This window comes from Amphibalanus amphitrite, unplaced genomic scaffold, assembly GCF_019059575.1.
Source record: "Amphibalanus amphitrite isolate SeventyFive unplaced genomic scaffold, NRLGWU_Aamphi_draft 000119F_arrow, whole genome shotgun sequence".
NCBI lineage: Eukaryota > Metazoa > Arthropoda > Thecostraca > Balanomorpha > Balanidae > Amphibalanus > Amphibalanus amphitrite.
The window spans coordinates 892286-918028 of NW_024881614.1; the positions used below are offsets into that span (position 1 = coordinate 892286).

General features: G+C 50.3%; 1 protein-coding gene across 1 annotated transcript; it reads right to left on the reverse strand.

The window, feature by feature from the left end:
- Window positions 1-29: 29 nt before the first annotated feature.
- On the reverse strand, window positions 30-25192 carry LOC122381405 (equilibrative nucleoside transporter 1-like). Its single transcript, XM_043365513.1, has 11 exons — window positions 24062-25192; window positions 20670-20751; window positions 8581-8741; window positions 4627-4772; window positions 4227-4344; window positions 3799-3928; window positions 2671-2790; window positions 2143-2266; window positions 1720-1805; window positions 1079-1278; window positions 30-717 (listed from the first exon to the last, which is right to left on the reverse strand). The coding sequence occupies exons 1-11, from the start codon at window positions 24184-24186 to the stop codon at window positions 606-608; spliced, it is 1404 nt and encodes a 467-aa protein (XP_043221448.1). The 5' UTR covers window positions 24187-25192; the 3' UTR covers window positions 30-605.
- Window positions 25193-25743: the final 551 nt, after the last annotated feature.

A 25743-nucleotide genomic window follows, 5' to 3' on the forward strand; every position in this document is an offset into this window, starting at 1 on the left:
ATAATTATGTTGATAAATCACTTTGACGATTATCGCTGGTCAGATTTTATTGACAGCGCTCTAAAACAGATACGTGTAACATCAACAGGCAACAGTTGGAGCGGAGCGACATCCGATGAAAGCATCACTTCCACACGTTCGATATGAGGCGACATTACAGCTGCGGTGATGCAAACGAGGAACATCGGCGACGCTGAGTCGCAACCGATCCGTGGAAGTGACAACATATCACGATAAAGTAACTCAATTTGGCGAGTCGTCTTGACTAAGGGCGACACGTAACTCTCATGCTCTCGCAGCGGAGAGCTCGCGCCGTCTCAGATAGTCCCTTCCTCTCTGCCACCTGGTGATCATGTAACGAACCTGTCGATCGTTTCTTTTCCGCTAGGCGGCAGCACATGATGGCAACACTAACGTCCGTTCGCCATCATGGCGCAGCTCTCCGCCAAACGTTTGATTGACTATCACTGGCGGGAACGATCGACCCGGAGACAAGCCGAAGCACCGCGCCAATCTCGTGCGCCAAGCTCGTCACGAGGTGCGCCGGGCTCGTCACGAGCCGCACGTGACGTGACGTGACGTGTGACGGCGGGTGTCGCGCACGCTCAGATAATCTTGATGGTGACGTTGCTGAAGAGCGCTCCGAGGCAGAGTCCGACGCCGAGGAAGGCCGCCATCATGGAGCTGGCCGTGTTCTGCTCCTCCGGCTCCACACACCTGCCGGACGAGACGAAAGAATGGGTCAGGACTGGAGGTCACACAGCTAAGGTGGCAGGTCTAGGGACGGAGTCACCAGACTTGCAGAACGAGACGAGACAATGGTCAGGACCGGGGTCACACACTTGCCGAACGAGGGACCGGGTCACAGTCTCACAGCTGAGGACCAATGCGGAGCGACCACTGTAATTCACCTGCCGAACGAGGCGGGGACAGAGGTACGCTGGGTCACGACCGAATCACACTTCTGCCAACCCAGGAAAAGGGACCGCGTCACACATATGGGCCGAGCCAGGGAACCGAGTGCCACGGCTATCAACGGAGAGGCGAAGGCACGGGATTCTATAGTATCTAAACTCACCCAGGTCCGTAGATCATACAGAGCGTGGCCAGGTAGCCGTTACTGAGGCCGAAGAACGTCATGAAGATGATGTAGTATGCGTCGTGGTTGAAGACGGTCGTCAGGTTCTTGTGGTCGATGTGGCAGTACATGAAGAGTGGCACGAACACCACACGTAGGGCCACCAGCAGTAGTACAAAGTACCAGTGGTGCTTCTTCGGCTGCGGATCGGAGACAAAACGGTCATTAACGATACGAGAGTAACAGGGGTGGCGTATGCGTAGTTTGAAAGCAGACTTCGATTGACAGCTATTTGCTCTATCACTAGGCCATCCCATGTTGGCTGGTTATTTATTCATTTATTTATTTTCTATCATCCGGTCAATCCGCAATAATTAAGCTACTCATAGGCCGTTGTCATACAAGATATAAGGCACTCGCATCACACATTGTAAATCATATCACGGACGCGAGTCGGAAAACGAAAACGAAGTGACTTTTATACCGTTGCTAAGAACAAATTTATTGTAAAGCCTGGCCGAAAAAGTTATATTAAATACTGCACACCGAGGGTTCGCCGCCCGTCAGAGTGTGTATCCACCGGCACTTCGCCGGATGTCAGCGGGCATATTTAGGACGTCTGGGTGCTTTCACAGACTTACCCAGACTGTGTATCCGCCGGCGATTCTGCCCAGGTAGTCGGTCAGATTGAATAGCAGGAAGCAGCACACCGGTACGAAGTAATCACCTGAAACAAGGAAGAGCAATGACCATGCGATCAGTAGGAGCAGCATGGTGTACGTGTAGAAATTTGAGTAAACAAGACGATCGACATTGACGAGTCCGGACTTATTTTTATGCACATCGTTTTTGAACCGATGTTACACGCTGCTAAGTGCTACAGAATGTAATTAATTACGTTAAAATTAAATCCCTCCCATAATACAAAAACGGCATTTTGTTGGCCGCAGGTTGCAGCACATGCATAGAGCTTCCCACATAACATCGAACCACCGCAGAGTGCCAGTTTTATAGGACCGGTGGGCTAATCCCGCGTCTCCTCGGTGGATAGAGGCGTCACTCACGTGCCCAGATGGAAGGGTGCTCCTTTGTTCCGGTGTACATGGGTCGAATCTTGGCAGTGATGGCCGGGAACATGGCCAGGGTGACCACAAACACGAGACAAACGGACAGGGCGTACCACTTGATCTGGGGACACGGCAGGAGGGAGCATGGGTCACATTCTTGAGGGCCTGGGATACCGTGAAAAACATTCACGGGATAAAATGAAATTTATGATGTGTGCTCCGTGATATTGAAGTATGTGCATAGCACACATAGTAGATTATTAGTTATCAGTAAATCGATGAGTATCTGGCGCGCTTATAAATGGTAATTGCTGAAAACGGATATTCACAACTCATTTTTTTAGCACATCAACATTCCTATAGCTACAATGCATGGGTGAATGCGTCATACGGTGCACACGAACTCGACAGCTGCTCTTTGACCTATATCTGCACTATGAACCCGCCATGTGCACCTCAATATGGACCTTCTACGCCCGCGCTCGGCCCCTGACGCCGTCGGAGGCACGCGCAGCAGACGCTCACCTTCAGAAAAACTTTCCAGACGTTGATGGAGGGTTTCTTGCCGGACAAAGCTGTGGTGATGGTGGCGCCCTCCTTGCCAGAGCTGGTGCCGTGCGACGACGTGTAGAACTGGTAGAACGCCTGCGGGGGCACGGACGGTACCCACATCAGTTAGAGACGGTACATACACGTACCCAGACGGTGCGCATGTCAGTTGTAAACGAAAAACGAACGGTGCCCTTTTTCCATTTGGAAACGGTAGGCGAAAGGCAGCTACGTCGGTCTGAGATGACTGCGTTGAATTCGGAGGGACAGTGTTGAGGTGTGTTGCAATTCTCCTAAATTTGCAACTAGAGTGATGATGTGTTTGTGACTGAATTTCTGAGACTCATGATCTCTAGACATTGGTGGTATCCTGAATACCCGGAGGCACTCAGTTTGTAATACGTTGGGACTTTCTCTGGCTAATGGGCGCAATGAAAGGTTCACAGAAAGCGGGCTGCATCTGCTGTCTGCTCAGAATAGAATTAGCCATGTTTGGCTGCAGCTTCATCACGGCTTATGAGACTTGTGATGCGCTGAATGAATCGCGTTGACTGACACCGTGAGGTCAGCCACGAACACCCTACCCTTAGGCGGTAGGGCAGAGGCCTCTCCAAAGCGTCCTGCTCCCAGCGTCTCGGTCTTATCAAGGTTGTGACCCGTGTCCATCGTTCGTGCCCGCCTGCAGTCCGATCGGGCAGCGAGCCCTATTCAGTCGCCACAATTGGAGAGCACTGGAGCCAATCGAAGCACCGTGTTCCGGCGACCGCAACTAGAACGTCAATCCAGTGCATCTGACATGCTTGACAGCAGAGTAATAGAACGTCCCCGTTGCATGAAGTCCTCAAGTGGTTGCTTCCTACACGAGTTAGGCTATACGGATGTGCAAGCAGAAAATAAATGATGCTAATAACCTCCAAAACAACTCAATAATCAGTCAAAGTAGGCAGTAGCACGCTTGGCTTGGTTAGCATTTCATCGCTAGGTCGACGAAAGGTTCATCGAAAGTTCGACAAGCTTCCTATCTGAAATCATAGCCCCAACGTCCCCGATGGTTCCCAAGTAGCCTGCTGTGACCTCCGATCTTCCCGTGACGTCACTGCTCACCGTTTTGGTCATCCAGAGGAAGGCCACCATTGATATAAGCAGGGTAATATCGGCCAGAGTAAAGTACACCAGTGCAGAGTTGACGGCCGCTGCTACCGCGTCCTCCCCGGCCACCGCGATCGACACGATCCTGGCGGATGGAAATGGTACTAATCAGCTAATCAGAGCACATTTATAACATTTATAACACAAATTTATAACAGAGCACACAATAAGATGACATTTATTTGGGTAAGGACAGGGATAGTCATGTGCCTTATACGTCAGATGTCAAATCTAATTAGCTGAGACTCGGAAATTCACTTTGAGAAACATCGGTTGAGCGACATAATCCAGAGGAACAATTACCATTATGAACATATAACAACATTCTACTCAATATCCATTGATTTCTGATAAAAACCGCTCAAGCCACTGTAGCACCCCACCTGCAGAGGCAGGCGAACACGGCTCCGAGCGCCTGGCCGGAGAGCACAGCCGACAGGTACTTGGAGGGGAACTGAGCCGACAGACCGAACAGACCGCCCTGGAACACGGCCGCGCCCACTGCAACACGGGTTAACGCATGGTCAGAACTAGATACAGTCAGGGTATGCAACGCGCTTTGATTCATTTATGTTTAATGGCGTAAATAACGTCGTCCGTCGATGCGTTAGGATACGACCAAGTCGTATACTATGGGTACGACTATTTATGTTTCTTTGGACTAGGCATCTCGTCCAAAGAAACTTAATTGACTTGTCCTGACGGCTCACGCAAACCAAATTAGTCTATGGATGGACCTGACATTCACAGATCACCCGCCGTTTCCAAGCCCCGTGATCTCACCGTTGAGAGTGACGACTACGACCATCGTCAGCGCGAAGAAGGAGTACTGCCAGCTGTCCGAGTTGATGGGCACCAGGATCGTGGTGAAGATGAAGAACACAATGACAATGCTCAGCGCCACAACCAACTTCAGCTGCTGGTTTATCCTGCAGCAAAAACAACCATATTGTGTCAATCCAGAGACGACAACGATCAATAGACGTGCCGATGCGATCGACCATTGCACTGGCAGCCCGAGTCAAAGCGATCGCATCCGTTTCAGCACGTCGCTTATCAAAGTACCTACTTATTATTTTTCTTCTTTAAAACGCTGATGCTGCCTGTATTCACAGCATTCCAAAGCCCCATTGGGCAGTGACTCCACCCTTATCCAGAATATGATGCAAGCCTGCCATGCTGAGCATCCGGGATCAATACACATGTGAAATGAAGCGTGTCTGGAACATGATAAGCCGCTGTCCGAGGTATCTCACACGGTCCGAATTCGGAATTTAGCTCGAATTATGCTTCCGTGCAGCGTAGTGGGTCGTGCCGGCGGCGCCATGGGCGGACGAGCGCCGATTGGTCCGTTCTCGAACACACCCCCTGCTCTCATTGGTCGTCGGCTGCGTCACACCCACCACCTGACCGCGATGATCTTCAGCACGCGCGCTGGTCACCTTCAGCCGTCCCATTGATTTTCCCCGCCTCGGTCCGCACGGGTTCAACCTCTCCCCATATGTTGCAACAGTCTGTAGCCAGCCGGCGTGGCGCCATGGACGACAACCACGATCTGCACCAGATGTTTAAGGCCTAAAATGTATAGGCATCGAATTGCCGCTGAGAACCCAGTAAACTAATTACCAAAAGCAGCTGACATTGCTGTTCCGTACTGACAATGCAGCTAAGCAGGGAATCTACGCATATGCTGAACGTTTTACTTGTATACGTATCTGAGAAAATACGTCTCATAACCGATTGGGCAGTGCAGTTAATATGTAGAAGCATATAAAATTCGATATTCGAAGTTCCCGGCTTCATCATAGCACGTGTTACAGCCGTAAGAAGATTTGGGTCTGCGACTTGTCTACCTGCAATCGGTCAACGGGAAAATAGGGATTTCGGTTCCGGGTTGGTTCCGGGCGAGCCTCCAGTAGCCTAAAAGTATGACGTGAGGACATTTTATCCTCATCACATTTATTGATCAAATGGGTATCGATGACGAAATGTACATAAACGTCCCATTATTCTAACCAAATTCCGTAACTTATTTCAAGCTGTTATCAATAATTGCACTACGGATAAGAAGGAACCCAAAAGAGGCGCAGGGGCACATATGTCTGGCATCCTTAGCTCCTGCTGCCCCTTCCTCACAAATGCCGCGAGAGAAGGACGAGGTTCTCCTCCTTACACCGCGGAAGACATGCGAATCCGAATCCACAATTGGACAAACTCGCTTACAGGATCGACACAGATTCCACGACCAGTCAAAGCCTCCACCGAAGAGAGGTCTGGCCTTCCAGAGATGTCAGCTGAAAGCTCGGCCATCACCTTTGTCAAAAGTGAGACCTCTTTTAGCCCAGAGGAAGGCGAAGGTGAGTGCAAAGTTATTCTGCCTGCTCGGGACGTATGTCCGGAGCTGGACCAGGTGGTGGCAGCTGTTGTTGCCGCAGATTTCCATCCGATCCCGGATGGTGACTGGGAGAGCGAGAAGGGTCTCGAGGAAGAGGAGGTGACGCTACTTCAGTTGAGGCAAGCCGGAGACGATGAGCTCAATGTTACATCTCTTGAACGTAAGGCAGCACAAACTGTCCTTCTAGTGAAGCCACAAGTAGCTCGTCAATCGTACGAACTTTCTTCCGCGCTGCCATTCAAAAGCAAATCAGTATCGAATCCTCCCTCCTTACCTCATATCCCGGAGCAGCCATCGGAACCTTTACCTATCTCCGTCACAAAACCAACAAGTCTAGAAACACCAGAGGACATGTCTCAGGATATACCAGAGACTCCGGGTTCAACAGAGCAGACGGGTGACAGCCCGACCGACCAGTCTACGCTAATCACAGTCTCAAATTCGTCCGATTCAACATCAGTAGTCGTGTCCCAAGAGATACCAGAGCCTCCATCTTCAGCAGAAGTCATGTCCCAAGAGATACACCAGCCCCCATCTTCAACAGAGGAGCCTCACACCATCGCTGACTTATCGACTGAGTCCCCACTTGAAGCACCTTCAGACAGCATTCCTCCGAAGCTTCCACTTCTGTCTGAGGATCCCACCCAGCCGTCTCCATCTACTGAGCTTCTGGACGCCATCTCCAACCTCTCGGCAGCCCGCGGCGCCACCAAATCCCGCCGCTCTCGTATGACCAGCACGCGCGCACCGACCCCTTGGTCCGCCACCGAGCCAGACGATGACGATGACGCCACTGACGAAGGTCTGGACGAGGAGGAGCAACTGGAGCGTGCCGACTCCTCCGGCAGCAGCTCGCCGTTCGAGAGCGTGGCTGCCACCACGGACTCGTCGTACCATACGCTGCCGACGGCCTCGAGTTCTGTGGAGCGGGCTGACCAGGTGGGAGACCGGCCCGCGGAGCAGGAGATTGTGCAGGCGCGACCGATGGCGGCGGCCGTAGCGGAGGAGAAGACGACGCAGGGAGCGGAGGTAAACGAAATGTCAGGTGGGGGACGGGAGACCCACACAGACACGACAGGGACCAGCGAGACGGAAGGAGCAGAAGAAGATAACTCTACAACGCCAAGAAACACCGCTACACATCCAGCAGCTCCAACAGAACCCGCAAACAGAACACAACCTTCCTCAGGACCAGCTGTAGAGCCGCCTCTCATTTCACTACCTCCACAGCAGGCAGCACACTCATCCGGCACTCCGGCGGGCCGGGAGGCCGCCCCCGGAGGAGCCACCGCCGCCGGTGACCAGCCACCAACTATCACCATCTCTGACGACGTGAGTCTGCGGTATTTCTGCGGTACTTTTCAGCCGGCCGACCACCATATGACACGCTACGCCGGCCTGGAGGGCGCGGCGGCGGCGCCGGAGCCGCGTCCCGTGCCCTCGGGCCGGTCCGACAGCGCGGTAACCCCGCCCGGAGAGGCGGCCGCTGGGAGGGGCCGCAGCGCCGCCTCCGATAGTCGGCTGGGGGTGAGGAGCTCCTCACCCAAACCGCTGACCGGAGAGGACTCGGGTGTGCAGCTGGAGGCGAAACGATCCACCACCAACTTACCCCCGCAGTAGAGCTGACAGTGAGGATAAATGGAAGGGAATCGTGACGGAGAGAGATTTAGGAATGGCAAGAAGGAATACGTAATGAAAAGATTGGTCCAGTGACGAGGCAAGGCTGAGCACAGCGAGAAGAAGCAGAGCAGTTATCAATCGAGAGTGGCGGTGGTTGAATCGGATGATGCATCGCAAAACATTCGAACCTGAAGTGTGCATATCTGGCAGGTTTGTCCTAAGATCTCGTACTATTCAGCAGCTGATCAACGTTAGAACTTCAGAGAGATCTAATGAAAAGAAGAACGGAAGATATTGTGACAATTGCGCCAGCCATATTACTTGACACTGCCTGAAACCCTGTGACGCCGATAGCAGCGTATTGCATGCTGAAAGTCTGCTTATAAGCAGAATATCAGCAATAGCTAGCCCGTATGGTCCATGCAACACGGTAATTTATTCAACGAAATGCGCTTGAAAGTGATCAACATGTACCAGTAGCAATTGACTTAAAACGTTTCGTGAGCAAATACATATAAGTACCTAAAACAGAGCCGATGTCGAACCAAAGCATCACGCTCTTTAATGATGATTGATGATGATGGGTCTGAAACTGCGGCCAAGCGCCGACCACAGTTTTGTTCGGTTTTAGGGGCTGAAAGGGGTCCTATGGTCTGATTTCCTGAACACTACAGCACCATGGGCCCAACAAAACACACATTGAACGGTAGTCATTTACTAACTTGTGCGCGAAGATGGCGTTCAGGGTGAGGAAGGTGGTGTTGGGCAGCATGGAGGCGACTGCCAGGTAGGCGGCAAAGTTGTACTGCAGCTCCGTCTTCGATTCCTCCGCAGTCGAGTTGTTGATGTCCACTGAGGCATTCCGGAACTTGTAGTTCCAGTACTGAAACAGGGCAGAACGAGCAGTCATAGGTCTGTGGTTAATTTGTTCTTTCTTTCTTTCTTTCTTTCTTTCTTTCTTTCTTTCTTTCTTTCTTTTCTCTCTCTCTCTCTCTCTCTCTCTCTCTCTCTCTCTCTCTCTCTCTCTCTCTCTCTCTCTCTCTCTTCATTCCATACAATAATCATTAATCACTACATCTCATACATCTCACTCCATCTCAAAACCTCACCGCAAAAGCCGGGCTGCAACCAGACCTGCAACCAGTGTGGCCCTTCTGCAACCTCAGATCAACACTGGCGCAAAGACAGCAGTCACCACTGATATTGACAGCAATAATGTGCCAGCCATCATACAGCAACAGGTGCTGAGCACTCGTTCGTAGTCTCATCACCCACCCCCGGCGCCCATTAGACCACCTCAAGACAGAAGATTGGCAGGGAGGGTGTTATACCAACATCTCTGTCGGGTAAGCACGGACCACTGGGTCTCCGGGCCTGGACCCGAGCCAACAACGCTAACTGCCAGGCCACGCTGTAGGTCACACCGAAGCGCACTGCTGTAACACTCTTGGGCTAGACGGTCGAGATCAGGCCGGACGTTCCAGAACTGGTGGAAGTGCTAGCTTTACCAGTCCTTGCTAGCTTTATGTGGGTGAGAGAAATGCTCAGGAGAGCCACAACTCTGTCGCGTCACATTTCGAGCAGATGTGCCAACGTGGGGTCTCGTCTCGTGGCACGTGGCATGTTGAAATGGTGCCAGGAATGTGTTGGCACCGAATGCCGAGCACTATCCGGTGCAGACAGGTCAGACTGCTCACCGAACAGTTTCAGAGATAACCCACTGGATCCTACAGTTCAAGAGCAGAGACTCTGCGGTATAGACCGGTAAAAAGTTGTGAGCCGTCTCTGGACATGACATATGCAGTGCTCCGGTGACAGTGGTAAAAAGTAATCGCCCTCCCTCAGAGATGAGCTCGAGGACTCTCAGTGAGCATTAATCAATTATCCAGCCATTAAACTTCTAAGTAGGTCATAAGAGAGTCAATAACTAATCTAAATCAATGAAGGACGTTAAAGACCTCGAGAACAACAAAACCATTGAAGGAATAAATACAGCGCAATTATCTCGTCAATGAGCATCAATGGAATCGACAACGCTTTCACCGAAAACGGCATCAAGTTCAGGCCAGAGCATCAAAGTCATCTGACCAGCGCATAAGAGCTACACAACGAGATGAAAGCTATACAAGGCTCCAGAAAAGCCAGAGCTAACTAGAGTCGCTCGCATCAAAGCTACATTAGGTATATAATTGCGACCAGACCGCCTCAAGGCCCAAGGGCTCCAGATAGTTAGCTGCATTAGATCCAAAACGGAAACCTGATCCACTGAGCTGTGCCCCACTCTGTATCATGTCTCGCTGGCAGCAGTCCACTAAGCGCCGCTTTCCATTCCAATAATCCCCTCATTTCCAGCAATGTTGCACCATGCCTCTCGCGCGTGCTCGGCACTCTCCGGCTAGCTAACCCTAAGCGGCCCCTCATCCAGGAACGGTGTACAAGTATGTGTACTCAGTAACTATCCGTGACTATTTCAAACTAGCATGCTGACGACAGGACACGTGCCCCTGTGTGCGAGGTGTTTATTTTATCGACGGGCATACACGAGAACAAGCGTTGCTAATTACGATAATCTATCAACGCAACTGCATGCAAAGCTATGAAGTCGTGTTCAAAGAAGCGCAATCTAGAAAAACGATTTTAGATAAAAGAAATAATGAATTCCTAAGACATTCTCCGTTGTTTCATGCGCCTGAACTACAATATTCAAATTATTCCAGCCCAGCAGCTGTAGGCCAGTAAGGAACAACGTCCTCTACATCCGTTAAGTGATCACAAACCCCGATATTCAATCCGTCAGGAAGCAGATTTATGACGATAAGACGGGCGTCTGAGCTGAACCGACCAGCCTGACCACAGACCGCCCCGAAGTCCGGGAGACAGACGGAAAAGCAGCAGCTACCGAGGCGCGCCGGACGTATGTAGTCACATGAGATGGGCGTGGCTGGACCGGGTGTAGAACTAGGGGCGTGGTCAGATGGGGAGCGTGCTCGTGCACCGGATACAGTCAGCAAGACAGCGAGCACGCCCACTACTGGACTGATCGCTGATCTAGTAAATATCTTGTAAGATTAGTAGATAAAAAGTTGATTTTTATCACTTTCAATTGATACTATTTTTAAGGTTTGGTAGTTCCTCTGATCTGACGTTCCAATTGATTGGGTAGGTTAGGTATATGATGAACTTACTCTCCCATATATGTCCTGTTTCGAAACTATTTTTTGCCAAAATGTGGTTGTCGACCGCGTCTCGATCTCGACCCACCAATCAGCACGCACCAGCGATCCAGCAATCCACCAATCAGCGGCGGCCGATCCGCTCGTTAGTCGGAGGCGGCCCCAATGGGTGACGGCACGGGTCAGAGGTCACAGACACCCCCGGCTGCCGGGGAAGTCCGTATCGACCCGTGGAGAGCGCCCGGTCCAGGTCAGTGCAGGTCACAGCAGATCGGCGGGGGTTGCGTCAGACGGCCTGTGACGTCAGACGCCGCATCGACCGGTGACGTCATACTAACCGGAATAGACTGTAACCGGAAGATTGCAAACCTAGACTAAAATGCATTGAACAAAAGGTAGCAAGGCACACGGTCTACAGAATCATTTGATGATTGCCAACTAGCTTTATCAACACATTTACTCTTATTATTCACATAAGTCGATTGCGGGTCACTTTCACGCCCCGAATTCATTATAAACCCAAATTCGGATTCTTTCACAACTAAAGAAATGCCACAATGCCAAGGTCAAAAAACACTCCGCTCAGCATACACTATACGCTGGTAATATGGGTGCCGGTGGCTATTCGCCGATTGGCTATTTCCGCGCCTACTTTCAGAGTGCCTGGTGCTAGCCCACCAGATGGGACCAGTCAATGGCCACGAGTGATAGCGGATGGTGGCACGTGCCCCTCCCCTCCATCGGCCTTGGCACTCATCAGAAATCGTCGGCCTTTTGTCCGGCTCCACCCCCCTGTCGTACGCTGCCAGCTACCAGACAATACTCGTACGTCGAGTAGTGAATGTGAATAGTGCCGGTAAATACGCCAGAGAAGGGGCGATCTGCAGCTAAAATTAGTGCACGATTAGTGCACGACATAAAGACGAACTCGGTTATTAAAAACCCACAAAGTGAGACACTGACCCACGAGGAAATCACGAGACACGTCTAATAACCAGCCAGCACTAACAATCCAAATATGCACCTACCGATAGCATACAACATAATAAAAAGTTAAATGGAAATAGCCCTATCTTTGTCGAGAACACGCAGGATGGACATAACATAGCTCACTAGACTCAACAAACACCTGGGTTCTACAAGACTGCACGCGGGATTTCCTGTAGCATGCCTGTAGGCTGTGGTTCATGATCATAAAAGAACCAGAGGGGCTTCTGAGACAGATGTAACACTCCCAGAAGTGTGCCATGTACATAGTTCCCCAGTCCCATCCGTGGCACCCAGTCCCACCACATGCATGTATGATGTCAGTACGTAAGTACAAGCTCAATAAGGTAGCCACTAGCCGGGAGTTGAGACCGCAGCGGAACTGCGCCGGGCCGAACGTGCGGCTGCCGGGGCCGGGGTCCACCGGGACCGGGGTCCGCCCGTCGCGACCGTGCGACAGATGCATTATCGTGCAGTGTGTACTGTGAACGTTTACCTACTGTCTGCGACTGACCGGCAGCTGGATGTGGTTTCGAGCACCGCAATCAACCATCTGGTGTAAAACAAACTAACCGAAACAGTGCTGCAAAACCAGACTAACTTCTGAGTGTAAGGCCCTAAAAATGGCATTTTTAGTTGTTTCATATTTTTGACGATAGTGCTAACTGCGAACCAGTGAACATTAGTGCAATTTTATACAAGCATTTACCCTTCAAAAAGTTAAAAAGACGAAACGTCGGATTATTTCTGCGTTCGAATTAGCAACGATTTAATGCTTTACAAATTTGAAGGGGTTCATTACTACATACAGCTTTCAGTCCTTCGTAGTTTATCAAGAGGCTCTATGCTATGACTATGAGCACTCATCAGCTTAGTTGCAAGATCTTGTTTGACAGCGCAGGGCGTTCATAAACGAAGTACATCTAGTCAAGGCCATCTATAGAAGGTACAGTCACTCCCCCGCCGACCAATCAGAGACAGATCCTGAGTGACGTCATCCCTGATGCTCGCAAGGGGTACTCCATTCCTTTGCAACGTAAAAATGACTAACTTTATTTGAAGATTATTGATGGCACTCTGCACATACCGCTCAGCCATTGATGTCAATGGAAAGCCCAACTAATTTTCCAGCGACAAAAAAGAGCAGCAATATGCTAAGAAATGGCCGGTTTTGAAGATATAAACGATTTAAAAACCCTCTGCAGCAGCAGGAAAGCAACGTAAAAACGCATCGAGTTTATATTTTTACTATGGATAAATCATTTTTCAGTAAGTTTTTAGATATGGTATAGATTTAAGTTACAACTTCATTACAATATTTTCATTACTTGAAACTTTATTTCAAAATAATATTTTCAAAAATGGCAGCTGTTGGCCAGTAGCTTGGGAGCGATTGTGGCGCACCGCGCCATTAATTGTCCTGAGGCCCCCTTTTGATGTCATCAAAAGTGGAGTGACATGGGCCTGCATCTAGTGTCACATGACAGCATAACATGAGTTATAGATAATTCATATCTTAATGACGAACTCTGTTTAACATTCCCTCCCAATGTCCTAAACGACACCCCGTTTATTTTGAACACTAACTCCTTATAGCGTCTCCTACCCTGCTCTACTGGCGCCATCAGCTGTGCACCATATGGTAGCCGTCTATCGTCCCCCGTCCATCTGCCAGCCTCCTCAACCGGGAGGTCCTCTTCCTGTCACAAAAAAGCGGCGGGCGGACGGACTAATAAATTAGTGGCCGTGTCTGGCGGCGGGACACGTGTAGCTGGATACTCGTCTCTGCAGTTCGCTGGAGGTCTGCACGGCTCATCACACTCCGGGGAGGGAGGCAGGAAGTCACCCCGCCGGCCCCAGGACAGCTGCCGGAAGACTGATGGACCCCTGCCCTGGCCACACACACCTGCTCTGGATTCATAGAGTGGGGCCTTCTTCGGGCACTGAGAACGGAACTGAACGTTACAGTAACGTCATATGACGCGACTCGCGACATTCAGTTCACGACCGCCGCCTACTCATTTATGCTAGTCGATGAACGCTTTGTTTACACCATTGATACCCGATGTTACATTAACATTCCTCCCGATGACATTTTCTCGCACGCGATTGAAATATATCAGGACTCAGGAGGTTCCATTCTCCATGTCATCGGCAGCATGCACCAAGGCTATAGAACACCAGGTAAGGACACCAGCCGTTTGACCTTGAACGCCGCCGGCCGGCCGATGACGTCATTGGAGGCAAGCCGGCTCGGCGGACGCATCGAGCGAGCGTATATCGGAGGAGCGTTGGACGTTGCGGGAGCCGGGGAGAGATTTTAACGTTTGCATACCACCATTGTTATGTTGATTGATCTAGACTGCATTCTTATCAAGCTCGACGCATCTTAGGCCTGGATGGTGCGTACATTCGTAGAACGGTCCGACGTCCGTGGTCGAAGCTGTCTACTCTACATGTACCAAAAGACGCTAAGACCGGTGCAATAACGGCGACCCGATCCCGTCCCTGGCGATTCTAGGACTCGTTAGGACCCAGGCCGAGTCTGACCCGTCTATTTTTAGGGAAACGGGGTGGGTGAATTGACAACCGAGTACCGATGGTTAGAATTGATCCCGTCGTCGAGCGATGGCTGATTGACAGACAACACATGTTGTAGTGGGCGGATAAGCATCAGGGATAATGCCTGAACGTAGGCAAGCATAATTGGTCAGCCATATTGTTTAGGAATATAAAATCGTAACGGAGGTCCTTGAGGATATTATCTCTTCATTACGAGGATTCACCACCAGTGAAAATTACTACTGTTAAACCCTCGGTCCCGGGCAACTCCGGGGAGCTGCAGTATCCGGCGGCCACCTCGTCGACTCGCAGGTCCTGTGGGCTTCCGTGATGCTTCAGTGCTTCACCCAGAGGCACGGATAGAGCAGTAGGATGTGGGGTGAGGTGTCTGTACGCCTCTTCATTGTAGGTACGACGCATACAGCGCCCAGTCCCGTCGAAGCTCGATAATCGACCGTGACATATTCTTAATTGGCGGATCCAAGAAGCGGTCTTGAACACATGGGGGGGGGGGGCATATACCCTAAAAAATGTTTCTGTGAATAAAAAAAATCGGATTTCGATTCCTTGCGCACTACTGTGCACTTCGATCAATACACTTTTCCTCATAAAAGTTATGAAGTTTTCTTTTTATTCTCGAAAAACGATTTCGGACGCTGCCCCGGATGTGGGCCTGTGGGGGATAACATTTGTCCCAAATGCCTTCCCTTGCATCCGCCAGCGGGTTGCCCCGCCCCGAGCTTAACTAAAAACGTCTTAAAATCCCACCAGAGAGCCGAATCCGATAACTCATCTCTGTCTGCCCGTCTAAATTACTACGCACCGTACGGCGCCCAGCCCCGTCGAAGCACTGAACCGACCGTGATATTTTTGGTTTTCCCCCATCCCCAGCTCCATTAGAAACGTTCTCTCTCCCCATCCAATTGCTCATGATGTCATTTCAAATTCAATACCTACCTCATCTCTGTCTGCCCGCCCATTCATTGCACACCTTACGGCGCCCGGCCCCGCCAGAAGGATCCTAGCGCGCTGAGTGGTTGCCTCCAGCCGCGTCATCGCGAGGCCCCGCGGGGCCCGCAAATGAATACATTGCGTGAATAGCCGTGTCGCCCCCCTGGCATGCACTCTCATTAACTAATCCCTCGAGACCGGTGCCATCATGTGGATAAATTCCTGAGCGAAGACCTGCGAGACTTCTAAGCATATACCACCAACGTAAACTGTACCATATCGAGCTCTATAATCCCGTCTCTAAGATCCACTGCACGAGTCCGTTGAACTCCGACCAGACATCTATCATCGCAGCCGGTCTTGTCAAACAGCACGGTAAATGACCCTGAACCGTCCGACAGCACACTTCTGTTCCCGTTCCATTCCTCACACATGGTCTCTTGAGGTGGCCCGTCGGGGTCCATCAGCCAACTGAGGAATGAGTGTCCTGCTCCTGGCACTCGCCAATCATAAGCGCATAGATGGGACCAGGGGTCAATGGGTGCGACTGGACACTCAAAAGCCATTCAATCGGCGCAAAGAAGACGTTGTGTACCCATCTGCAAGACGGCTGGAACCCACCACGGTTTGTGGGCCCGCGTAACGTCTATGAGCAAAGAATGATAAAATTTGGCAAGCATTGGAAAAGAAAGAAAAAAAAGCGAAAGCAGTTATGTGCCTTTTTGGCTTTCGGAAGTTGCGTTTGAGTGTGAATAACTTTTACGCTGTCCTTGAGATGTTCAATTTCCGGCAGTCGTGTGGTTTTACTGACATCCCTGTCGGTCTTCTGAGGCCGCTATACCCTGACACGTGCCGTGCCGCGGCCCCAATCCGCCTGTGTGCTCACCGTGGCCCTCTCGTGCCAGCGCCGTCACTGGCGGAGACACGCGGGATCGACGGAGCAGGTGGACGGTGACATAAATCCCCGACGGAGCGATATCTCGCCGGAACCGGCCCCCGAAACGATAGCACCGCCGTTATGTGACGGGAGTAAATACGGGTGACCACGTGGCGCATATCAACAGAACTCGTTCTTCAAATCGTCAATTGACATAAATAAACAACTTAATATGAATGAGGCATGACAGAAGGTTTTCGTTCAGCGGACGATTATCTAGAGAAAAACTAAAAATATTCGAATGACAAAAATAAACAAATTTATATCAATGAGGCAAAACAGGTTTTCATTATGATTTCCAAACATCAAGTGTAAACGGGCAGTTATCTAGGAAAAACTATCTGGATTGTCTCAGGAAATATGCCCAGAGGCTCTGGGTCTCTCTTTATCAGATAGATGCTGCAGCGGCTCAACAAATGTTTATCAGTTATCAGTCGGGTATTGAGGCTGAACATGCGTTTATCAGGGCTTCCTCCGTTTCCAAAAAAAAAAAAGATTTCCGGACCGGAGCGCACAGATGCGCAAATTTATCAGCATTTCTTGATAGGTACCCATGTTCTGGAACATCTGGTACATATAATACAATTTGACATCATTATCAGCAAAAATCAACCGGCAGAAAAACGTCATAATTTATCATCCAAACATGAGATAATTATTAATCAGTGTGCGTAATAAATAAACGCAAGAACTTTTTTAGACGCTAAATATCTAAAACAATCACGAATGCATGAAGATAGTTCTGGTTTGCCGTTTGAGTGTTTGCTGAAATGACAGCTGGATTGAACTGGCCATCATCCGAATATAGACACATTTTCTTTCAATTGAGCAGGCCAATCTTTAGTAATGTTTGACGCCTTAGTTAACAATCAGTGCACTTGCACTTACAAAATACAACGTGATCTATGACCACAAAAAACCCTCCCTCGCGCCGAGCCCTGTTCGCTCAATAACCTCTCCCTCGTTGTCGGTTTTATGGTTGGCGGCGGAGGGGCGTCCCAGGCCGGGCGCCGTCACCCGGCGGCGGTGGGTGCCGTCACCGCCGAAAGCGTGGGTGGGGAAGGGGAGGAGGGGTGGGGGAGGGCGGGGGAGGGGCGCCGGAGCCGTCGGTGCCGATGAGCTGGCGTAGGTCGGTGTCTTAGGCCTGTTTGGCACGGTTCCGTATGGCCCGGCCGTGCGTCGGCGGGGTGGGGGAGGGGGATGCGTAGGAGAATCGTACGTACGACGTCTGAGGCGTGGGGCTATGAAAACGTGGGCTTTTGAAACGCGCGGGGCTATGACGCATGGGTGTCTAGGCTTGGTAGGGCCCGAGCCCTACCAATTATTTCAGGATCATTTTCAGCATTATTTCTATGGTGCTGCATGGTAAAAATGGCTTGATATCCTTACATTACTCATTGATACAGCCCTACTAATGACTAATCAATTTGGGAAAGTGACGCCCTTGCTATGACGGCAGACTGAAAACGTCTACCGTGCAGCACAGCCCGTTACTGTCTGTGTAAGCCGGACCTTCGGTAATCCCAGACGGCCGCTGATATCAGAGAGCTCGGAGTTCCGCTGCACCGTGGCAACCCGAGACCATATAAGCCGAGTCTGGCGACGCGGCATTTCCTTTCAAGCTCCTCAGCTCACCCAGCTGCCGCCATGGCTGCCGGACAGCAGAGCTGGAGCTGGAGTCGGCCCCTCCGGAACATTTCACGGCAGCTAGCGGCACCGTCGCGTCGGAGCGGCGGCGCGCGCGGCCGACCGACGTCCATCGACCGACGCGGCCGACGGGGTCGTAGGAGACGGAGTCGGTTGGCAGACTGCCCCACGCGCCGCCGGCCGGGGCCAGCCGGCGCGGCGGACGGCACGACCGGCCGGCCCGGACCACGTGGTTAGTGGGATGCCGGCGCGGAGTTGAGGCATGTTGAACATTGCTCGGGAGTGACTAATCGGGAAGCCAGTTTGATGGCCTGCGAATGGCACGAGTGAACCTTTGCGGAAGTAATGAACCATATGCAAGAAGCGAGGATTCAGGGTGCCGTGCGCTTTTTGTTTAAGTGACAGCTGTTTTTAGGCGGTGAGCAAAAATCCAAAGAATGATGTATGCTGATGCATTATAATTTGTTCCCATATCACCTACGAAACTTGTAAGCTTCAAGTCCTCGTTTAACTTTTATCTTGCTGTGCGACTACATAGTCCAAAATAAACTTGTTAATTAATGGACCCCAAGCTTCTTCTAGACTGAGCGAGCATTAAATCACCGAAGAAGGCTACATGTATCGCGCCGGTTGGGCCAGAGCTGGCCGAATGAGACCGATGATACTGTTCCGCAGCGCACAGGTGCAATGCGGTACAGTATTACCCTCAGTACGCTACGACGTAAAATATCACGTAGCACAAGGCTCTATGTTGTCATAAATTGTCATCACTTGGCTTCAGCGCGGAATATGTTGTGACTTTCCAAAAAGACGGTTTATTTATGACAAGAAGTAACCATTGAAACCCATGACCATTACAGACGTAAACATTGTCCTGAAATCCATCACTTTTTTAGGAATGTTCGGGCTATACAGAACGTTCCGCCTGGTATTTGACCATGGCATGGAGGGGGCGTGGGGGGGAGGGGGTACCAGACACTATCCAGACGACATGAGATTAGCGGGCAGGGTGGCCACTGGTCAGGGTCAGCTCCCGGGCGGACAGCGGCACCCCGAGGCGGACACATTAGGACACATTACCGGCCGGACAAGAGGCCTGGGATCGTCCGCTGTCCACCGCTGGTCACCACTGGTGAGCACAGGGCCCACAAATAGACGCTAGGATCCGGGATTGTCCAGCGATACCCTCTGTGTCACTGTCGGGTCACCCTCGACCCGCTACAGAGGTCCGGGCTGTTTTAACGTCCACAGTAAAATGATTCTTAATATCAAAGACAACTGAATTAACTTCGTTCCTGCTAGTAATAAAAGGAGTACTTTATTATGAAATGGGTTATATAACAGAATGATATTTCCGTCGGAACCGACTTAATCTAATCCGGAGCCTTCCATTTTAGTTATCCACAAATTAATTCAACCCACTCAGATTTCACAACCAGTGCGGATCCAGTTTAAAGAGCACCGAAATAATCGGCGGCCTGGTGCGGCCAGCTGGCGAAACAGAAGTCATCTGAGAGGGATTACGCATATGGCGTAGAAGTCATGAGTTTATATACAAACGTTCCAGATATGATCGTCATGTCTCCAGATCTCCAGTAATGTGCGTCCCAGCAGCGAGTCCTGGCCTTCTGGCTAGCAGCGTTCCGGATTGAGGATTTATATGGGACGTTAGGACATCACTAACTAGAATTGTGAATGATACCGCTACTGCACTCCTACGAGGCTGTATGAAGTAGGTATGTTGAGCACAACAAATGCAACTATGATATTTTCCTACGGCACAAATAATACACCATGGCCCATGCAGTGAGGCCAAACATCATCAGTGGAAGCATATAATGCTGTCGGTCGAATTGTTTCACTTGTGGTTCATTAACCTGGCGCTCATATCTGGTAGAATAGGCAGACGTGACAGGTAAGTGGCCTATGCTATTATCTTATCCATTTTCCACTTGACGGTCCTTTGAAAACTGAAGCATTCTCACCCTCTTATGTCCACCAACAATCTAAATAAATACACATACGCGGTACTTCTCACAAAAATGCACAAAAATAGCCGTTCAAAACACTAGGTCTGGGGGATACCGCACTGTTGAGCGTTGGGAAACGGGTCGAGGGCCGAGGGGGAGTTTGAACTGAGCACAAAATGCTGTAGCGTCCGACAGATGAGACACAGCACCAGCAGCTAGTGTTGACACGTGAACGTTTTTACCAGTGGCTGTGAGAAATCACTGTCAGTTCGGGGTGGGGTGAGGCGGGGGTAGAACGAGCAATGGTGCCCATGGATGACGGTATGTGTTTAAGCTGCTTTTATCGCGAAACAGCAATGCAAGTGAATTAAAAAAAAAAGAATTATGATTTGAATTTCTACATACTGTTCCAAACCATTTCACTAAAACTATTACCTCGCAACGCTGATAACTGTCATTCGACTTACGAATGCACTAGCCGGTCGTCAGGGTCAGCTTCAATACGAAAAACGACGCCACAACGCACCACGCACAGTGCACACGCTACGTGAAACCTGTTCTACCGACATGACACCGGTACTTACCGAGTCGGCAGTGATGAAGAAGTTCCACGGCAGAAGCGTGCCCATTCCCAGTAGGTAGAAGATGTAGTATATGATCTTCGGGCTGCGGCACACACACAGACAACTGTCAGAAGGCATCGGCTACACAAACCAAACACATCACCAAACCAATCGCAACTGCAATTTCATCGAAATTAAATCACTTGTTTAAAACGTTTAACCGATAAATATTACCAATAGGCGTTTACATATGCATCTGCTAGACTTGATGACTATTGTCATCAACAATGCAGCTACGATCGTTTATGCATGAATCATGAGTAGCAGGAAGCAGCGTTGACCGACAACAGCGTTCTTCTCCGTTGAGCCAACCTGAGAACCCCTCCTCCTGACGTCACTGAGTCCTTTGTCACTGCACTATCCACTCTCGTCTCTTCCACTTCACCATCTAAACTCTTGTGACCTTCTCCTTGAAGCGTCATCCCTCTTACAGGTCACAACTCACAAGCACTCAAAGGACAGCTACCAGGGAGAAACACCAGAGAGGAACACTGGATAGAACACGGAGGACGCTCTCCCAGTCTACCCCCGTCCCGGCTGGGGAGCCTCAATGATCTACCGACCACCGGCGGCGTATGACATGCGTGCTCATGAGCAGGACATACGGCGGAGACGCTGCTGGTCGTCGGTCGATGATGGATAGCCGGCTGAGCTGGGAGCGGTATTACGCGATACTACACGGTATTAGACGATACGGGAGCAGGACAGTCGGTGCAGGAGAGAGGACAGGGAGGGACTTTGGTTCTGTGCTCCGGGCAACAGGTAAGATACGGACTACGTGTGGGGTAAACTGTATGGACTTTCAGGATACAGAGGAAGGCGGCGAATTGAACATTGGCTTATACGTGCGTGTGAATTTTGGAGGGAAGCAGGATCTAACGATTGATAGGAGACAAGAGACCGTTCCGTTATGTTTTTACATACCTATTGTTCAGCATGAACGTCACGCGGTAATAACTCAAAAACTGATAAGGAAAGAAAAATGCTACCTTACTCCTGCGACCTCTCGGCAAGATCTTCAAACCATTAGATTCGACAATGGTATGTTGACGGCTATCAGTTTCAGTATCCAAGGCTTCGACAAACGAAGCCAATATTGTGCAACACACACCAGCGGATGAAGGACCGCTGCTCGCAAAAACGTCTCAAACTTAATCCGGATATCATATTTCACCATCTAATCGCCATCCGGGCGAAATCGATACCAATTACCGTCTGCATTCTGATAGGTGATACCGATATGCATGTGTCGCATTTCTAACATGAGGAAACATCGAAAGGATCTAGTTATATAGGGATAGGTCGTTTTGGTGGGTCGTCTGATACGTTTGGTTGGTGTGCTGTGACTGTACCGTCTACAAACTGGCGAAAGGAACTATACTAAACACACAGTGAAACAATTTAATTCAGACGAATTTTGTGACTTGTGAGATTTTGCAATTTGGATGTATCGAAGTTTATTTTTTTTATATAGTCTCAAATCGTGCTTAAAAATAATATAATGCCACTATAAAAGACTTGAGCTGTCCACCGACCACTGCACTCTGAGAAAGTGTGAAGAAAGGGGAAATCTACTAATGGATACACAATTGACTGTTTCGTCAAGACATATACAAATAGCCAGGAAGTTAGTAGTCCATTACGGAGTCTGCGGCTTTCAAAGCCTGAGCATGAATTGAGCCACTTCGGACAGGTCCCAGAGGGACAGAGCGCCATTACTGAGGGGTCGTCGTCACCGACCCTAACTATACACAGAGGGTTCGGAAGCTGACCCTGCGACAGACGGCATGTGACACTGTATTTATACCATACCAACGGGACGGAGTGCCATCACCGAGGGACCGCTGACCCCATACGGACGGAGTGATCTCAACCGTAGCCCTGTGAACTGCGTATCATACCCCCGGGACATAGTGGCACCATCGAGGGCTCGCCGCCCGCGTACCCATAGAGTCTGACCTCCCCAGCACACGGTGTAGGTAGGTACACCATGTGTGCAGCCCGCAGTGTTTACAGGACTGACTGCTAGCTCCCCAGCCAGGCTGTGACTGTGCTGAGGGACCTCGACAGGACTGCGGAGTTTGTATGTACAGACATGCTGTGTATGTATATGTAGAACGTGCAGTTATGGTTCAAGGAGTGGCTTTGTTCAAACGATCGGCAGACGAAGGACAAACGATCGTCGTAGATCTCGATAGTGCGACCCGATGTGTATCCGCGGATCGAGGCTCGAGCTTACGTACTTTCTGATCTAATGTTTTTATTGCGCCCCATTTTTGCAAGAGATAGCCCACCTCATGGAACCGTAGTGTTTACATTGCGAATTTACCACATGCCTTATTGTTGACACTAGAGAAGCTCAAGAATGCCATAACGCGGAAGAGCATGTTTAAATCGCAGTTAGAAATGTACGGCCTTTATCGCCCAAACATATGAGCACGAGCATCGTAGCTAAGGTGTAGCTAAAATCATATAAATAATCAGATATATATGGCCAAAATACCACGAAATGATTATTGTAAAACAATTGCATTGCTAGTAGTTAGGACGTGAAAGAAGAGAGCCGTACTCCATATTGCATTCATGCCGATTAGTGACTGAAAAAGCGGGCGGTCCCGGATACATAATTCGCAATGTACTGTAATTCAGTGCTGCCTGGGCATGACTCTCTGGAGAGGCCGCGACCATGTCGACACTGTTCCGAGCAAGAACATCCTCAGTGTCAAATTTTTCCCAGTTGAGATTTTTATACCATTCGACTCAGCTCGACGAGATGAGTCGAATGGTATGTAAGTAAATCGTTCGGCAGGACAAGTAATGCAAGTGACCTAATTATATTGAGATAGCATAACTGGGGTAAGATGCCTCCTACCCCGTATCCCAGAAAGGACTTTGGATGTTGAAGGGAAACGGCCTGCTTACCTAACGGGGATAAAAAACATTAAATAAAAATGATGCCGCGATGATCAAAAGAAGAAACTTAAGCATTCATACTCAAAATAATGCCGACCATCGTCCACACAACGAAACTATGAGTGCAAACACTTTTTGAGCTCATAAGTTAGAGTACGTACGTAAGTAAACGAAAGTCTGATCAAAACTTCAACACGACAAATGTCGGACACACACAGCACCGGTCTAAAGAACACGTATCAGAGAATGTCCGAGAACAGAACAACAGGAAACAGAAAATCAGAAAACAAGTAACATTAGAGAACATATAATCAGAGAAAACCATCATAGAACATAACATCAGCGAACATAACACCACAGGACAGAACATCAGAGAACAGAAAACCACTGAGAACAAAACACGTTTTACCCACGTGAGAGGTAATGGAAAGCACACTTACGCATCAGGCTCCACGTGGGTCTCGATCATTGACGCCTCGACCTCCTTGGAGCTGAGGTGCTGCGGCGAGCCGGCACCATTACGGTCGTCGTTGAGCGCCACATCCTCCTGTGACCCGGCCCCCATGGCGGCTTCCCGTCGTCACGGCAGAAGTCGGAGCGTCTTCGTCGACGACCGTCGACGATTGGGCACGGGGCGCGAGTGACGCCCGGGGCGACAGGCCGCCGGCCGCGCCGCGGGGGGCTCGTCTCCGCCGGCAGCGACACACAGCGGGAGCCGCTGGAAACAGGCTGCCGCGCGCGCAGGGGTCCCATGCCCGGAGGGTATGTGAAGGTCGCCCGGTGCGGCGCTGGAGGCGCGCTGTCCAGGGGGCGGTACCACATCGCTGACCAGAGCTTATAGGAAGAGTTGTGGTATGGAGGTTACGTCATGCAGTTACGCCTCTTTCTGAAGGGCTGGTATGGTATCGTCGAAAATATGTTACCGACTTTGCATAATGACTGGAAGCGTATTTCTCATTTGTCAGTCGAAAACAAACAAAAGATAGCCCCAGCGGTAGGCGGAAGTGCGAACAATAAATCTCTGGAAATCAAACTCTACGGAAATCAAATGAGTACACACGGGTCGCCAATTTTTACTAGCTTTTGTATCAGGCAGGTCTGTTTCGAGGGCACCAGGCTACCCGAAATCAATTATTGCCTTCGCTTTGTAACCGGTATCCGCGATAATGCACAGCAGTGAGCAGCTCCTTTCCAGCGCACCACGCTCGGATGCTGTGCCGCAGTGCTCCGGTGCGTCCCGGCACAGTCTACCCACTCGCCGGTGAACGGCGCCTTCAAAACGGGTAGCCGATAGGCTGGAAAACAAAGTAAAAGAAGAATGAGATAAAATGATGTAAGTGCTTGCATTGCCGGGTCTTGGCACCAGCCATAAGAAACAAACGACACTGCATGTCCTTCGAGGGGACTCGGTGCCCGGCAGTAGGCACTACTTCCCCATTTTCATTAGCTAAGTGATGGATACGGACGAGCCAAGTATGCCAATCTAACTGAGCCAATGGTGAACTTTTGATCTTATCGCGCATGGCATTAGTCCTTCCGGCCTTTGTCTACGCGGTGCCATTCAGCATAATGACATAAATCGTACGCCAATTGGAAATGGAATATCGCGAAAGAATGCGTGTAGGTGTGTGTCTAGCTCCTCCGTGAGCACATTTTTCGTAAACTGCTGGATGTTTGACCTTTGAAATTACGCTGACACGGCTCGTTCACCAACTGTTTAGAAATAAATCCTAAAATCGATACAGGCTCCAGTTTTGACTGACGACACGTTGATAACCGCAGATAGCACTGGCGGGCGAAGCGCTCTATATCGATCGTATACTCAGCAAACAACCTTATTACGAGCGAGCGAGCGCAGCGAGCGAAGCGAGTCTTTTCAATATAACGGAAAAATCTCAGTATGAGCGGCCCGGCCCGGCCCGGCCCGGCCTGTAACGCTTTTGAGAGGCTTATATCTCAGCAACCGCTGGACCGAATGGCCTGCGGTCTTTTTTGCTGGGTAGCCCCATCCCTTCTACCCCGTAATTGACTACTTTTGATACATCTCAGTGACCGCCGTGGCACGTGCCACGTGAAAAGTCAAGGGTGTTCAAGCAGTTTTGCAAAAGTAATGATTTTGAGA

What these genes read in the sequence shown, in the direction of transcription:
- LOC122381405 (XM_043365513.1), bottom strand. Translation starts at nt 24,186, where the DNA reads ATGGGGGCCGGGTCACAGGAGGATGTGGCGCTCAACGACGACCGTAAT. An exon ending in CGTAGTCGTCACTCTCAACG is followed by an intron (nt 4,345 to 4,626) that starts GTGAGATCACGG and finishes CCCGTGTTGCAG; the next exon opens with TGGGCGCGGCCGTGTTCCAG. An exon ending in TCTGGAAAGTTTTTCTGAAG is followed by an intron (nt 2,267 to 2,670) that starts GTGAGCGTCTGC and finishes CCGTGTCCCCAG; the next exon opens with ATCAAGTGGTACGCCCTGTC.